An 18,094-nucleotide genomic window follows, 5' to 3' on the forward strand; every position below is an offset into this window, starting at 1 on the left:
AAATTTTTCTGGACCCTCTCCAGTTTAACAATATCCCTACAACCAGAACTGCCCACAGTACTCCAGAAGAAGCCTCACTAACATCCTGTGCAACCTCAATATGACATCCCAACTTCAGAGGTCTGAGCAATGAAGGTAAGTGTGCTAAGTGTTATTTAACTTTTGGTTCATGTGCACCTCATTTCCAATATATTTGCCAGACTACTATTTCATTTCATTCAAAAGTTATTTGCACAACCTCATTGTGAGTGTACTGTTTACACAGAATTTTCTCTAAGGGTAATAGCTATTGAGAAGTTCCTGTATGACTGTGTTCAATTTTAATGGGCAAATTCAAGTAATATGTAGACTGGGGCCTGTAGTATTTCTTTTTCAGGTGCTAAGTTGCACACTTCTTTGCTGGATGCTCCTGCACAAAGCTCTTGTATTACCCCAATATCAATCCCTTCCTCACTTTCCTACTTTAAGGCAATATTTAAGATTGTTTACAGATTATTAAAAGACTGATAAGTGTAAGTTGTCAGTTGTGTGAGTGGTCAACGGAAAAATTTACTCTATTCACAAGACTGGAACTGAGAAGCAGTTTTGTCAACCTTACATATTTGATAGGGAAGGAGTTTCATCAGATTTTGATTAGGTGTAAAGTGATGGTGCTGGGAAGTACGTGGGATTTTGTTTGGCCATGTTTTCCAAAATCTTTCGAACTGTATTATATGTAAATAGCTTGGTTTGTTTTATTTTGTTTTGTTTTTATTTCTTGAGTTTCTTTTCTTGTTAAAACTAAAATTGCAATCTTGTGTGTATGATGTTTCAGTGAAAAACTGCCAAAAAAAGCATCAATTGTTTTTACTGGGATCTGACTTGTCCAGTAATAATATCAGCTGATATCATAACTAGATAGATAATGGAATTTGATGCTGAATCAGACTATTTACTTGTGAATGAACAAGGATAAAGTATCATAGGTTTTGTTATCATACTTCTCTCACTATTTTGTAATGATTTAAACACTCAATTTTTCACAGAGGGAGAATAAAACATCTTGATGTAGTTACTCTACTTCGGCGTATACAGCCACCACTGGGCTTTGGAAAACTTTGTCCCCATAGAGTCGCCTGCAAGGTAAGGCAATTTATAAACTTAAAAGTCTCATTGATCAGCCATACAGATAATCTGACACTTTTGAAGGTTGTACTTGTAGAAGCTAAGTAAGCTAATAAGTATTGTGATCCAGGACCTTGCAGCTTATTTAATCCAGTTTACATTTGTGATACAAGATGGTCAATACTCAAAATGAATTTGTATCATATATTCCTTATAGCAACTGATATATTTAGAAATATTCAAGTGAAGGCTCATAAATATGACATGGTTGTTCTTGCACAGATTGTTAGAAAATCATAGTTCCTGATAATTATGTACATATTCTGTAAATGGAAAATCATGGCCCAATTACAAATTATGCCAGCCTATCACACAAGTATTAGCATTTTGATATTCCTAGCTTTGGAGAGTTGGATTGCTGTTGTATTGTTAAATTAAAGGTGTAGTTTTTAAAATTTCTACTGTTGCAGATTTAGATTTAGAATTATTTTCCATTGGCATGAAAGAAATTCCAGTAGTTCCTACTGTACTGCTCAGGACTGCAAAACTTAATATAAAAATAAAAAGTAAAGTATCAATAATGTAAGGTTAAGGAGACAAAATTTCCGAATGACACTAAGGTCGGTAGCATTGTGGATAGTGACAAAGGATGTTGTAGGTTACAGAGAAACATACATAAGCTGCAGAGCTGGGCTGAGAGGTTGCAAATGTAGTTTAATGCAGAAAAATGTGAGGTGATTCACTTTGGAAGGGGTAAACGGAATGCAGAGTATTGGGCTAATGGTAAGATTCTGGTAGTGTGGATGAGCAGAGGGATCTTGGTGTCCAGGTACATAGATCCTTGAAAGTTGCCACCCAGGTTAATCGCGTTGTTATGAAGGCATACGGTGTGTTTATTGGCAGAGGGCTTGAGTTTTACAACCATGAGATCATGCTGCAGCTGTTCAAAACTCTGGTGCGGCAACGGTTTGGAGTATTGCATACAGCTCTGGTCACTGCATTATAGAAAGGAGGTGGAAGCTTTGGAAAGGATTCAGAGGAGATTTACTAGGATGTTGCCTGGTATGGAGGGAAGGTCTTACGAGGAAAGGCTGAGGGACATGAGGCCATTTTCGTGAGAGAGAAGAAGGTTGAGAGGTAACATAATTGAGACATATAAGATAATCAGAGGGTTAGATAGTTTGGACAGTGAGAGCCTTTTTCCTTGGATGGCGATGGCTAGCACGAGGGGACATAGCTTTAAATTAAGGGGTGGTAGATATAGGACAGATGTCAGAGATAGTTTCTTTACTCAGAGAGAAGTAGCGGCATGGAACACACTGCCTGCAACATTAGTAGACTTGCCAACTTTAAGGGCATTTAAATGGTCATTGGATAGGCATATGGATGAGAATGGAATAGTGTAGGTCAGGTGGACTTCAGATTGGTTCCACAGGTCAGTGTAACATCAAGGGCTGAAGGGCTTGTACGGCGCTGTAATGTTCTATTAACAAAGTTAAAAGTTAAACATTGCAGTAATTGTGGTGTATTGTAAAACATACAAAATAAGGTTAAAAGTTACACATTGCAGAATTTCTTAGTTTTAAGTCAAAAATAAGTAAAGCTGAAAGTTCAAACATTACAGTTTTTCTTAAGAGCTTCGCCATGGTGGGACCATACTTCGAGGAATCACCTCAAGACCAGGACTTTGTATTGATGTTTCTTGATTCTGACAAAATATTGGTAAAAGAAGTTATAAGAGGGGTGAAAACTGATGGACAATTTATACGTAGAAGGGCTGGCTGTACTTAGGATGGTTAAATTAACTGGTTCATATGGTTTACATCCTGGGTGACTAAAGGAAGTAGGGATAGACATTGCAGAAGGACTTGCTGTAATCTTTCAATTTTCCTTTGATATGAGGGAAATGCTAGATGATTGTAGAATGGTAAATGTGACACCATTACCCCAAAATAGACACATGGGCAATCTTAATAGCTACAGGCAAGTTTAATTGTAAGTAATATTTTTGAAAAAGTTATCAAGCAAAAATGAACAGGCATTTGGCGAGGTTTAACCTAATTGAGGAAGACTCATGCAAATTTGTAAATTCCAGATCATACCTGACTGATCTCATTTAGTTTTTTGATGAAGTAATAAAGTAACAGAAAAGTTGAATGAGATGAATGTACATTGTCTATATGGATTTTAAGAAATATAGGATGAATTACCACAACAGGAAGTTTAACAAAGTAGAATGGTCACTGTCAATTTGGATAAAATATTGTTTCTAGAATTGAAAACAAAACTATGGTAAATTATTGCTTTTCATACTGGAGAATGCAGACAATGGTGCTCTGATGTATTAGAGCCACTGCTTTTTAATAATTTGCATACTGGAATTCAGTGTAAATTTCTGCTGGTTATCCCAAAATATGCTGATAATGAAAATGATCCCAATGGACTGCAACATGACATAGACGCACATTAGAATGAGCATACAAATGGCTTGTGGAACCTAATAATCATTAAAAGAGTAATTAACACAGAATATGGAATCCTGGGCTTCATAAAAACGGAAAGTCATCAAGGCAGTTCTGCTGAACATTTTTAAAATGATTGAATGTTTGTGTTAGAATATTGTGTCCCATTCTGATTGCCACATTTTAGGAAGAATGTGAGAATCTTTGAGAGAGGCAGCGGAGATTTACCAAAATTTGTTTTTATTAATTATTTCATGGGGTGTGGGTGTTGCTGACAAGGCTGTATTCATCATTCATCCCTGACTGGCCTTGAACTGAGTGGTTGACTATACTATTTCAATGGACAGTTAACAGGCAACCATATTGCTGTGGCTGTGGAATTAGATGTTGGCCAGGCTGAGTAAGGATGGCAGATTTACTTCCAGAATAGGTAGGTCGAGTTTTTTGACAGTTGATAATAGTCTCATTGTCTCCACTATTGAGAATAGCTTTTAACTCCAGATTTATTAATTATATTTAATTTCCACCAGCTGCAAATAGCTTTCAATTCCTAATTTATTAATTATATTTCATTTCTACCAGTTGAGGAAAAGGATAAATTGACCATCAAATTGAAAGAAAATCATACCATGTGGCAAAGATTAGTGATGAGAGGATTGAGAGAATGTTAAAAATGAACAAAAAGTGATCAAAAAAAAGGGAGAACATGAACTATGAAGGCAACAGCAGTAAGAGCCGATTTAAATTATATAAAGGGAGAATCAAAGGTGAACACAGCCCTTTCAAAATTCCTGGGGAAATAATCATGGAGAATTGGAAGTGGCAAAGGAGGTTTTTTCCATACCTCGACACTGGATTCATGGTTTCCATGAGTCTCTGAATTCCAGATTTTCTTTATTGGATTTAAATTCACTATCTGCCTTGGCAGGTTTAGAACCTAGGTGTCTAGAACATTACCTGGGCCTCTGGATTAACAGTGATAATACCACTCAGCTGTTGCCTGTAAGTAGTAGAATAACTGGTAAGAATCTTCCAAGAATTCTTCGAGTTTAGAAAGGTTCCAAAGGAATGGGAAACTATCAATGTAACTTGTCTGTTCACAAGGGGTGGGAGGCAAAAAGAACAAGTCAATATAAGCCAGTTCTTTTAACATTTGTCATTGGGAAAACATTTGTGCCTATTGTAAAGGATGCAATAGCAGACCATTGAGAAAAATGCACCATGATCAAACAGAGTATAGCTTAAGAAGGGGAACTCATGCCTGATGAATTTATTACAGTTCTTTGAAGAGGTAACAAGTGAAATGGATAAAGGATATGCAATATATTTGTATTTCTAAAAGGCATTTGATAATATACACACGTAAGGCTACTTAATAAGTTAAGAGTCTATAGATGCTGGGAGTTGTATATTAATTAAGGAGAGAGGATTGGCTAATTAATAAGCAAAGAGTTTGGTTGAAAGGGGCATTTTCAGGATGACACGTTGTAACTGGTGGAGTGCCACAGGGATCAGTACCAGAGCATGATTATTAACAATCTATATTAATGACTTGGAGAAGGAGAGTGAATGTACAGTTGACAAATGTATGAATGGCAAAGATTTGTGGTAACATAAGTTGTGAGGGTTACAGAGTCTGTAGAGGGATAGAGACAGGTTAAGAGTATGTGGGGAAAACACACATAGATGGAATAATTTGTGGGAAAGTGTGAATAGAGAAAAGCTGCTCCAATTAAATTGATGATACAATAATAAGATGATTTAATATCTTCAGGAAAAGGTGCAAGCAGCTGTGAAGAAAATATTTACTCAGTGCATAGTTATAACCTGGAACTCTCTGCCTTCAATTGCAGTGAAAGCAGAGATTCAGAAAACCAGCAACTTTGTTTGCTCAAATGTTAATATTTTTCTCCTAATTCTTATTAAACAGCAAGTAAAATAACATGGTGACGTCTTTTATGGTGTAAAACTAAAATTTACCCACTTTCTTTAACTTCCAGAGATTGGTAGCTATGAATATGCCCCTGAATAGTGATGGAACGGTAATGTTCAATGCAACCCTTTTTGCCTTGGTGAGAACAGCTTTGAAAATCAAAACAGATGGTAAGATTCATGCAGATGGATCAGAATACATCCAGTAGAAAAGTATCTAAATTAACTCTAGTGATAACTGATAACTTAATATTGTTGTTCAAGATTGACTGGAATACATTTATATGAGCCATGCCTTACAGACTTGAAGTTGCAGACTGCAAACTCTGACAGCAGGAACCATTAGCCAAAATAGAGTATGAAAGCAAATGCTCTACGCATCAAAAAGCATCTGTGAAGGCAGGGATAGTGATAACTTTTCAAGTTGATGACCTTTCATCAAGCCAACAATCTGAATCCCAAGTTGGGAGTACAAATTTGACACAATTGCCAACTCTGCAAAACTGACATGAAAGTAAATTCCGTTGTTTTTTGAGGGGGTGTGGTGGTGGCAGTTGCAAAGGGGAGTCATGGTGTCAAATCCAGAACAGATGTGGAAAGTGAGCTGTATGGAATACCTCCCTCAGTGCACTGGTTCATTGTCAAAGGTATTCACAGAAAACAAAAACCCAGAACTCAGCCCATCTATTCCCTCAGCCCCCTCCCACACTGTGCAGCCACCTCATGCCCTCCATATTTCATGGACCCTCTTATTCTCCATGCTGATCCATACCTGCCAAATAATGCCTCATAACCTCCAAGCCAATCTGTGCCTCTGGAGTCACTACCCCATTTGCAGGCGGGTGGAGGTATTGTTCTTTCATTTACTGTCTGTCTGGCTGGCTAGCCACCATTTATTGCCCATCCTTAGTTACCCTTGGTGATGACCTGCCTTCTCGAACCTCTGCAGTCACATGTTGTAGTAAACCCACAATGCCGTTATGGAGGAAATTCCAGATTTGATCCTATATCTGGCATCTATTAGTCTCGTGAGACCATGGATCTGTGGCTGGGAAGTCTTGCTTGAATCTTTGTTTGTAGAGCAGCATCTGTTGTGGCTGTAGAGGCCCACACGGGAGTCGCAGTCTCAGCTGCAGCGACTGCACTTGAAGGTGCTCACCTCCAGTGTTGTCCTGGTGCTGTTTTCCGGTGGGTACAGTTTTCTTCAACAGCAAGCTTGAGTTTCTCCTCTTCTCTTTTTAGACATCTGCGTAATTCCAGCCTCCAGTGAGAGTGACTGTTTGCAATGCCCTCTCACCTCTCAACGTTCACGTTTAGTGACTTCATGTCTCTCTTGCAGACATCTTTGAAACGAAGATGGGACTGTACTTGTGCTCTTTTGCCGGAGACCAGTTCCCCATAGAGCAGGTCTTTTGGGATCTTCCTATTTAACATGCAGTGTACGTGGCCCAGCCAGCAGAGACAGCACTATTGGAGCAGGGTGATGAGGCTGGGTATCTGAGCGCAGGCCAGGATCTTATCGTTGGCGACTCGGTCAGTCCACTTGATGTCCAGAATGCATCTCACGTTGTGAAGGAGGAAGGCGTTGTGATGCGGCTCCTGTCTGGAGTAGAGTCTCCAGGTCTTGTTGCCATAAAGCAGTGTGCTGAGGATGCAGACCCTGTAGATTGCAACCTTGGTGTGCATTGTCAGCTTTCTGTACTCCCAGACACACTTTGTCAGCCTAACGAATGTTGAGTCTGCACATCTGATCCATCTGTTGATCTGAGTCTACGGAGACACTGACCGTGATAGTGGAGCCAAGGTATATAAACTTGTGGACTACCTCCAGCTCATAGTTATTGATGGTAATGGCAAGGAGTGTTCAGCATCTAGAGCCAACATTGTTGGTCTTCTTCAGGCTGATGGTCAAGCTGAAGTCCTGACAGGCTCTTGACACGCTGTGCTTGAGGTGTTACAGTCACTTCTGAGTGTGATCCCAATGCCGCATCATGAAAATAGAGGGTGGTGGTGGAGGGTTCTTTTTCAGACTGGAGGCCTGTGACCAGTGGAGTGCCACAAGGATTGCTGCTGGGTCCACTACTTTTCATCATTTATATAAATGATTTGGATGTGAGCATAAGAGGTATAGTTAGTAAGTTTGCAGATGACACCAGAATTAGAAGTGTAGTGGATCGCAAAGAAGGTTACCTCAGATTACAATGGGATCTTGATCAGATGGGCCAATGGGTTGAGAAGTAGCAGATGGAGTTTAATTCAGATAAATGCGAGGTGCTGCATTTTGGGAAAGCAAATCTTAGCAGGACTTATACACTTAATGGTAAGGTCCTAGGGAGTGTTGCTAAACAAAGAGACCTTGGAGTGCAGGTTCATAGCTCCTTGAAAATGGAGTCACAGGTAGATAGGATAGTGAAGAAGGCATTTGGTATGCTTTCTTTTATTGGTCAGAGTATTGAGTACAAGAGTTGGGAGATCATGTTGCAGCTGTACAGGACATTGGTTCGGCCACTGTTGGAATATTGTGTGCAATTTTTGTCTCCTTCCGATTGGAAAGATGTTGTGAAATTTGAAAGGGTTAAGAAAAGATTTACAAGGATGTTGCCAGGGTTGGAGGATTTGAGCTACAGGGAGAGGTTGAATAGGCTCAGGCTGTATTCCTGGAGCGTTGGAGGCTGAGGGGTGACCTTGTATCGTGAGGGGCATGGATAGGATAAATAGACAGTCTTTTCCTTGGGGTGTGGGAGTCCAGAACTAGATGGCATAGGTTTAGGTGTGAGAGGGGAAAGATATCAAAGAGACCTAAGGGGCAACTTTTTCACATAGGTGGAGGTATGTGTGTATGGAATGAGCTGCCAGACGATGTGGAGGAGGCTGGTATAATTGCAGCATTTAAGAGGCATTTGGATGGGTATATGAATAGGAAGGGTTTGGAGGGATATGGGCCAGCTGCTGGCAGGTGGGACTAGATTGAGTTGGGTTCTGGATCAGTGGTGCTGGAAGAGCACAGCAGTACCACCAGGGATATATTTCCCTCCCCACCCCTTTCCGCCTTCCGCAAAGACCGTTCCCTCCGTGAAAAAACCTGGTCAGGTCCACGCCCCCCCATGACCCACCCTCCCATCCTGGCACTTTCCCCTGCCACCGCAGGAACTGTAAAACCTGTGCCCACACCTGCAGTTTTACCTGCACATCCACTAATATCATTTATTGTATCCGTTGCTCCCGATGCGGTCACCTCTACATTGGGGAGACTGGGCACCTCCTAGCAGAGCGCTTTAGGGAACATCTCCGGGACACCCACACCAATCAACCACGCCGCCCCATGGCCCAACATTTCAACTCCCCCTCCCACTCTGCCAAGGACATGGAGGTCCTGGGCCTCCTTCACTGCCGCTCCCTCACCACCAGACGCCTGGAGGAAGAACGCCTCACCTTCCGCCTCGGAACACTTCAACCCCAGGGCATCAATGTGGGCTTTACTAGTTTCCTCATTTCCCCTTCCCCCACCTCATCCTAGTTTCAAACTTCCAGTTCAGCACTGTCCCCATGACTTGTCCGGACTTGTCCGACCTGCCTAGCTCCTTTTCCACCTATCCACTCCACCCTCTCCTCCCTGAACTATCACCTTCATCTCCTCCCCCACTCACCCATTGTACTCTATGCTACTCTCTCCCCACCCCCACCTCCCTCTAGCTTTTCTCTCCATGCTTCCAGCTCACTGCCTTTATTCCTGATGAAGGGCTTTTGCCCGAAACGTCGATTTCGCTGCTTGTTGGATGCTGCCTGAACTACTGTGCTCTTCCAGCACCACTGATCCAGAATCTGGTTTCCAGCATCTGCAGTCATTGTTTTTACCTAGATTGAGTTGGGTATCTGGTCCACATGGACGAGTTGGACCGAAGAGTCTGTTTCCGTGATGTACATCTCTATGACTGTATGACTCTTCCATGTCTCTGATGAGTACTTCATGGTCCTTGGTTTTCGCTGGGATAGTCTGAGCAGCCTCACGTCCTTTCTGGTGTGGAGGTAGACACCATCAATTGATGTTCCAAAGGCATGCTTCAGAATGACTGTGAAGAGAATGCCGAACAGGGTGGGGGCAAGCACACAGCTTTGCTTCATCCCGCTGTGAATGTTGAAGGCCTCAGAAGAAGTGCCTTCAAACTGAACGATGCCCTTCATGCCTGTGTGAAATGACTGAACTATCCTAAGGAATCTTGGGTGGGCAACCAATCCTGGTGAAGTCAAAGGCCTTCGTGAGGTCAATGAAGGCAACATAGAGTGGTGTTTTTGCTGTTTGCATTTCTGTTGTAGCTGTCAAAGGGAAAAGATCATGTCGACTGTGGAGCATTCCGACCTGAAACTGCACTGAGACTCAGAATTTACTCTTGGTGATTTTCTGCAGTCTGTTCAGGACCACGTGGGTGAAGACCTTTCAAATGGTGCTCAACAAAGAGATTCCTTTGTGGTTCTTACAGCCACTTCTGTCCCCTTTGTTCTAATATAGGGTGACAATGTTGCAGTCTCTCATGACTTGGGGCACTGCTCCCTCTTACCAGCACTGGCGCAATACTTCGTGCAGGTGGTTTAGCATGACACCCTTTGCGCATTTGATGGCCTATCCTGATGCCTTCCCAGTAGGCAGGCTTCAATTACTTTACTCAGCTGTTCAGCAGTTGGCAATGCATCCAGTTACTCCATGACAGGCATTCCACAGCATCTAGCACGCCATCCGAGATGCTGTTTTCTCTGGAGAAGACCTCAGAGTAATGCGCCACTCGTCTCCTCATCTGTTTGTGGTTGTCTTGGATGGTCTCATCCGTTATGATTTTCAGTTGTGCTGTCTTGCTTTGGGTTGAACCAATGGTTTTCCTGATCCCCTCGTACACTCCAAGGATATTGCCTGTGTCAAATGATGGCTGAATGCTCTTGTACAGTTGTACCCAGTAATCATTTGCACAGTGTCCGGCTGTTTTGTGGGCTTTGCTTCTCGCTGTCCTTAGCGCTTGCGGTGTTGCCTGTTTGGGATGGCATTTGTGCTCTCGTAGTGCAACACGCTTTGTCTCGATGACAGTGGTGAGCTTACTTGAGCTCGCTTCAAACCAGACCTGTATCTTCCTCTGTTTCTTCCCGAAGGCCTTGAGTGCAGTGCTGTGGATAGTGTCCCTGAGAGAGTCCCATCTCTGCTGAGCATCTCCGAGTGAGTCTGCAAGGAGCGCATCTTCCAGTGACTTGATGAACTCTGCTGCTTTCTCTGGGTGTAGGGTCTTACTGGCATTGATGTGCTGCTTGTGTGGAGACTTGACGTAGTGCATCTTCTCTGACCGAAGTCTGTTCTTGCAGCAAACCAGAGAAAGATCTGTGTCACAGTCAGCACTCTGAAAGAAGCAAGTCATGAGCACGTCTCTCAGGTGGTGGCATCTGGTGATTGCCAGGTCTATCTGGTGCCAGTGTTTGGAATGGAAGTGTCACCAAGACACTTTGTTCTGAGCTTTGGACTGGAAGTAGGTGTTGGTGACATACAATTTGTGGAGCATGCAAAGCTCGAGTAGTCATTGCCCGTTGTCATTCATAGTGCCAATCCCATTCCGCCCCAGGCTGCTTGGCCAGGAGTTGTGGTTGACGCCAATTCTGGTGTTGAAGTCGTCAAGTAGCAGCGACTGTTCCTGACTTGGGGTCCCCAGTATTATTATTTGAGAACTGGTTATAAAACTCATCCTTTGCATCTTGTGTAGATTAGAGGGTTGGTGCATAGATGCTGACAAGGTTGACTATTGCTATTCCTATTACCGTGAACAAAGTTAAAAATCACACAACACCAGGTAATAGTCCAATTTGGAAATGCTGTTTCTTCCTCAGGTGGTTGTGGAGAATAAGATAATAAGACACAGAATTTATAGCCAAATGAGTACAGTGTCATGAAGATGTGATGATACATTAAACAATTTTAGATCAAGTCTTTCATCTTTTAGAACGGAATGTGTTGGAATATGTAAATCCCCGAATTACTTTAAAATTACATTCTCAAGAAAGGTGAATCTTTTCTAATAATAGGTGTCATATCAGCTCAGACAATGCATTCAGGTGTGAGGTCTGTTTGTGTCCCAGTGTTGAGCTAGACTGGTTCTATTTCTAAAATGGATTTACAGAGTTTTACATGAATTCATTTAGTTTCTGAACAAAATAAAATGTAATTCTGCAAAAAACAAATTCACCTCAAACTTCTGTGTGCACACATGTAGGAGAGACAGAGTGGGTGTGAGAATGTGATAGAGTGTGTGTGTAGGCTTCGTTAAGTGTGAGTGTGTAGAGGTATACGCCCGTGAGAGGGTGCGTGCGTGTGTGGGTATGAGTGCATGGTGTATGTCTGCGTAAGAGAGAGAGCTTGTCCGTGAGAGAGGGTCTGCGTGAGTTTGAGAGTATGTTGGAATGTGTGTGTGAGAGAGTGTATAGTACAATGGGATCACCTGTAGAACATAGAACATTACAGCGCAATACTGGCCCTTCGACCCTCTATTGCGCCGACCTGTGGAACCAATCTGAAGACCATCTAATCTACAGTATTCCATTCTCATCCATATACCTATCCAATCACCATTTAAATGCCCTTAAAATTGGCGAGTCTACTACTGTTGCAGGCAGGCCATTCCACATCTAACTACTCTGAGTAAAGAAACTACCTCTGATATCTGTCCTATATCTATCATCCCTCAATTTAAAGCTATGTCCCTTCATGCTAGCCATCACTATCCGAAGAAAAAGACTCTCACTGAGCACCCTGTCTAACCCTCTGATTATCTTACATGTCTCAATTAAGTCACCTCGCAACCTCCTTCCCTCTAACGAAAATAGTCTCAAGTCCCTCAACCTTTCCTTGTAAGACCTTCCCTCCATACCAAGCAATATCCAAATAAATCTCCTCTGAACTCTTTCCAAAGCTTCCACATCCTTCCCATAATTCGATGACCAGAACTGTACACAATACTCCAAGTGCAACCTCTCCAGAGTTTTGTACAGCTGCAGCATGATCTCATGGTTCCCTCGAGGTATTAATAATGGTAACACACCGTATGCCTTCTTAACAACCCGATCAAGTTGGGTGACGACTTCCAGAGATCTATGTACATGGACACTGAGATCTCTCTGTTCATCTACACTACCAAGAATCTTACCATTAGCCCAGTACTCTTTAATCCTGTCGCTCCTTCCCAAATGAATCACCTTACACTTTTCCGTATTAAACTCCATTTGCCACCCTCTTAGCCCAGCTATGCAGCTTATCTGTATTCCTGCATAACCCACAACATTCTTCTTCACTATCCACAACTCGACCAACCTTAGTGTCATTGCAAATTTACTAACCCGTCCTTCTATGCCCTCATCCAGGTCATTTATAAAAACAGCACTGGCCCTAAGTCAGATTCTTGTGGTACCCCACTAGTAAATGAACTCCAGGATTAATATTTCCCATCAACCAGCACCCTCTGTCTTCTTTTAGCTCATCAATTTCTGATCCAAACTGTTAAATCACCCTCAATCCCATGCCTCCCTATTTTGTGCAATAGCCTACCTTGGGGAACCTTATCAAATGCCTTACTGAAATCCATATACACCACATCAACTGCTTTACCCTCATCCACCAGTTTGGTCACCTTTGCAAAAACTCAATAAAGACCTACTCTTCACAAAGCCATGTTGACTATCCCTGATCAATTTATTCCTTTCTAGATAATTATAAATCCTATCTCTTATGACCTTTTCCAACACTTTACCTACAATTGAAGTAAGGCTCACTGTTTATAATTACTCGGGGTTGTCTCCATTCTCCTTCTTGAACAAGGGAACAACATTTGCTATCCTTCAGTCTTCTGGCACTATTCCTGTAGACAATGACAACATAAAGATAAAAGGCAAAGGTTCTGCAATCTTCTCCGGGCTTCCAAGAGAACCCTAGGATAAATCCTATCTGGCCCAGGGGGCTTATCTATTCTCACACTTTCCAGAATTGCTAACACCTCCTCCTTGTGCACCTCAATCCCATCTATTCCAGTAGCATGTATTGTCGTATTTTGCTCGTCAACATTGACTTTCTCCAGTGTGAATACTGACAATAAATATTCATTTAGCACTTCCCCTATCTCTTCTGTACATGAACCCAAGGTCCTGGTTGAGGCCATTCCCATGGGAACCGAACGTGGCTATCAACTTCTGCTCGGCCACTCTGCGTGTTGCCTTTTCTGAAGTCTGTCTTGGAGGATAGTCGCCCAGACTACTGAAGTGTTCCCCAACTGGGAGGGAACACTCCTGCCTGGTGATTGTTGCACGGTGTCCATTTGTCCATTGTTGTAGCATCTGCTCGGTCTCAGCAATATACCATGCCTCCGGGCATCCTTGCCCGCAGCATAGGATGTAGACAACATTGGCCAAGTCACCATGAGTGCTCTCTGCATACATGGTGGGAGGTGTCCCCACATATAATTGTGGTATCTGTGTCAACTCTCTGACACATCTTGCAGCAGCTGTCATGACCGGGTTTTACAGTGTTCTTGTCCTGAAGACTGGACAGTTTGCTGTGAACAATGATCTGTTTAATGTAGGAGATACAGAGTGTGTGTGCATATGAGACTTATCTCCTATAAGTTTATCAGGTGAATTTGTTTTTGCAGAATTACATTTCATTTTGCTCAAAAAACGCGCAAATCCATGTAAAACTCTGTAAATCCCACTTAAGAAATAGAATCAGTCTAACTCAACATTGGGACCCAAACAGACCTCACACCTGAATGCATTGTCTGAGCTGAGATGGCACCTATTATTAGAAAAGATTCACCTTTCTTGAGAATGTAATTTAAAAGAAATTCTGGGACTTACATATCAAAGAACAGAAACCAACACATCTCATTCTAAAAGATGAAAGACTTGATCTAAAATAATTTAATGTATCTTTACCTTTGCATGACACTGTACTCATTTGGCTATAGATTCTGTGTCTTATTATCCTATACTCCACAACCAGCTGAGGAAGAAGCAGCACTTTGAGAGCTAGTGTTTCCAAATAAACTGTTGGACCATAACCTAGCATTGTGTGATTTGTAACTCTGTCCACCCCAGTCCAACACTGGAACCTCCAAATTATTACAGTGAAGGAGTAGCAATAGCCAGGATGGTGAGTGGCTTGGAAGGGAACTTGCAGGTGGTGGTGTTCCCATGTAACTACTGCTCTTGTCCTTCCAGGTAGAAGTGGTCATAGTTTGGAAGGTGCTGCCTTCCAAATTCTTCTTTGGTGAATTTCTAGAATGCATCTTGTATATAGTACTTGTTGCTTGTGAGCGTTGGTGGTGGAGGGAATGGATGTTTGTGGATGTGATGCCAGTCAAGTGGGTTGCTCTGTTCTGATGTTCTTGCATGTTGTTGGCTGCACTCATGCAGGCAAATGGAAGTATTTAATCACACTCTTGACTTGCACTTTATAGATAGTGGATAGGTTCTGGCGAATCAGGCGATGAGTTACTCGCCATGGTATTCCTAGCCTCTGTCCTGTACTTGGAGTTACTGTACTTATTTGGTGAGTCCAGTTGAATTTCTGGTCAATGGTAACCCCCAGGAGATTGATAGTGCTGCAAATGATTTAGCCTTATCATTTGCACTGATGCATTGGGCTCTTCCATCATTGAGGATAGGACGTTTGTGGAGCCACCTCCTCCAGTGAGTTGTTTACTTTTCCACTACTATTCATGACTGGATGTAGCAGATTGTTGAGCTTAGATATGGTTATGGGATCATTTAACTCTGCCTGTCACTTGCTGCTAAGGCTTCTTGGCAACTAAGTAATCTTGTTCGGTAGCATCACTAGGCTGACACCTTATTTTTAGGTATGCCTGGTGCTACTCTTGACATATCTTTTTGCACTCTCCATTGAACCAGGTTTTTATCCCCTGGCTTAATGGTAATGGTTGAGTGGGAGATATTCCAGGCCATGAGGTAACATTTTGTAGGATTATAATTCTGTTGCGGTTGATGGCCAACAGCACCTCCATTGATGCCCAGTCTTGATTTGATAGATCTGTTTGAAGTCAGTCTCATTTAGAACAGTGATCGTGGCACACAACATATTGAAGGTTATTCTCAATGTGAAGGCAAGACTTTGTCTCCACAAGGACTGTGTGGTGGTCACTCTTCTAGATACTGTCATGGACTGATGCATCTGCAGCCAGGAGATTGGTAAGGATGAGGTCAAGTTTTACCCCTCTTGTTGATTTCATCACCACTTGCTGCAGGACAAATCTAACAGCTTTGTCCTTTAGGACTCAGTAATGCTGCTGCCACTCTTGGTGATGGCTATTGAAATCATCCACCTGGAATATAATTTGCACCTTTATCATCTTCATTGCTTCCTCTGAGTGTTGTTCAACATGGAGGAGTACTGATTCATCAGCTGAGGACGGTTTGTGATGAGCAGGTCTCCTTGCCCATGTTTAACCTAATGCATTGAGACTTTGAAGTCTGAAGTCTACGTTGAGTACTCCCAGTGCAACTCCCTCCTGCCCATCACTCTATCACTGCTTCTTCTAGATCTATCCTGCTGATAGTACAGAACATATGCATAGAATCATACCTTAAAATTATGCCTGACTGTAGTTTAACAGCTCTCCCAATTTTGGCACCAACTTCCAGACATTAGTGGGGAGGACTTTGCAGGGTCAATAAGGCTGTTTTTGCAATTTTTGTTTCCAATGCCAACTCTGTGCTAGATGGTCCGTCTGGTTTCATTTCTTTGTATGCTAATCCTAAACCATTATACCAACCTATTCTCATCATCGTTCGAATGGCCCTGTATAGCCTCTAAGCCAACTTGGAACCATACCCTGTCAACTCTTGCTACCCACTCTGTGCCCCCCCCCCAACTTACCACTCTTTGCACTTGCACATGCCATTTTAACTGATCCAGAATTTTCCACAGTTATGGCTCAAGGCCCATGCTGAAAAGAAATGTGATGAAAATTCTTTAATGTCTAATGAAAAATTCAGTTTTTTTTAAATCACTGATACATTTTAAATCAGTTTATTCAATACGTTTAATTTCTATTAATCCTTTATATTAAAAAAAAACAAGATGTGAAATTCATAGTTGCAGTTCAAAGAGTTTATATCCATTTAGAATAGTGAACCATGCTGCGGAATGACAGGCACTCCATTGTGACAATGAAAGGTTGTAAAATTCATATCATTCAGCACTAATCCTGCAATCATAACCCCCAACAGTATATCAGCAAGTGACAATTTCTAAATAGGAGACTTTTTTAAATCTTTAAGGGACAGGTGTTTTAAATGCCTCAACAGCTTGACAACTCCTTTGAAATCTTTTTGATACTTGCAATGAACTTGACAGTTTGTGAGTTGATGCAATTTTTATGCACATTATGTATCTTTTAACAAGTCCAAAAGGCTTCCCACCTGCCTCAAAGAGAACCTTAACTTTCCCAATGGATATCTGACTTCTCCAAAAGCTGTCCTGGGATCAAATTGAAAAGGACACTTCATTCTCCAAAAGAGCTCCCTGCCTCGCCAAAGGACTCTGCCAGCTTTATAACTTCTCCTCCTGGGTTTAGAGTGCCTAAATTGTCTTTGAACATGCCTCTAGGGAAAAAAATATCACATTAGACTAAGACAGTTGCACCTTAACATGTGCAGTTGCTACCGTAGACCATGGATATGCACATTAGAACTTGCCTCTAACTGCAAAAATAGCAGACACCTTGTTCAGGTTTGGATTTTCAGATTTGGACCTACGGCACCATTTTACAAAGACAAAGAGGCTTTCAGTCTTTATAACAAATCAGGTTATTAACAATTTCTTTCTCCACGGATGCTGCCAAATCTACTATTTTTGGTGAAAAGAGAGCACTCTGTTTTCTTATGTATAGTAATATATATTTTAAAATATCATATTTTAAATATTGTTATATGCATAATTCTGATAACATTAACGAAACATTTCAGTGCTCGCAAAAAGAATTGCAAGTTAAGATTTAAACCATTAATTGGTTGAAAAAATATGGAAAAGAAAGTGCATTCCATGTTTTTTTTATAGACAAGTTCAAAAAGCAGTCACAAAAGTAGCTTTTATCCCATTTCTCGTTGAAGATTCAAGAATGTCATATTAAAGTCAGGCTACGTTAAACAGAGAATAGGGTTATAGGGCTGGAGGAAGCTACAAGGAGCAGGGGGACAAAACTATGAGCTGTACAAAAAATTTAAAACATAAATTTACAGCAAGACATCCATGTCCATGCTATTTCCAAATTAATTCTTTAAATTGCCTGTCTTATGTTTAACTTGGCCTTGGAATTACATCATAAAGAGGTAGATGCAACAGGACAAGCTGAAGAGAGCTTTGCAGGATAGTGGATGAGGGTGAAGTTGTAGGGGATACCTGACTACATGAAGTTGTACAGAAATCAGGTTTTCTTGCTTGGCTTCACAGAGGGACAGTTTTCAGTGACTCTGGTTTTCTGGGGTGGGGGCAGTCACTTGCTGAACCAAGAGTTGAAGTTCCTTACTAGTGCATCCACAGCACTAGTGGTGACTGTGAAGTT

General features: G+C 41.7%; 1 protein-coding gene across 1 annotated transcript in view; it reads left to right on the forward strand.

Moving 5' to 3' along the window:
• Positions 1-18,094, forward strand: part of LOC132822470 (voltage-dependent L-type calcium channel subunit alpha-1D-like) — a 579,417-nt gene that overhangs the window by 448,822 nt on the left and 112,501 nt on the right. The window contains exons 39-40 of the mRNA XM_060835847.1: positions 1,026-1,122; positions 5,567-5,669. Of these exons, the coding sequence (XP_060691830.1) occupies positions 1,026-1,122; positions 5,567-5,669 (200 nt within the window). The remainder of the gene's footprint in view (positions 1-1,025; positions 1,123-5,566; positions 5,670-18,094) is intronic.

The sequence above is a fragment of the Hemiscyllium ocellatum genome, chromosome 14 (genome assembly GCF_020745735.1).
Source record: "Hemiscyllium ocellatum isolate sHemOce1 chromosome 14, sHemOce1.pat.X.cur, whole genome shotgun sequence".
In the NCBI taxonomy this organism is placed as follows: Eukaryota; Metazoa; Chordata; class Chondrichthyes; order Orectolobiformes; family Hemiscylliidae; genus Hemiscyllium; species Hemiscyllium ocellatum.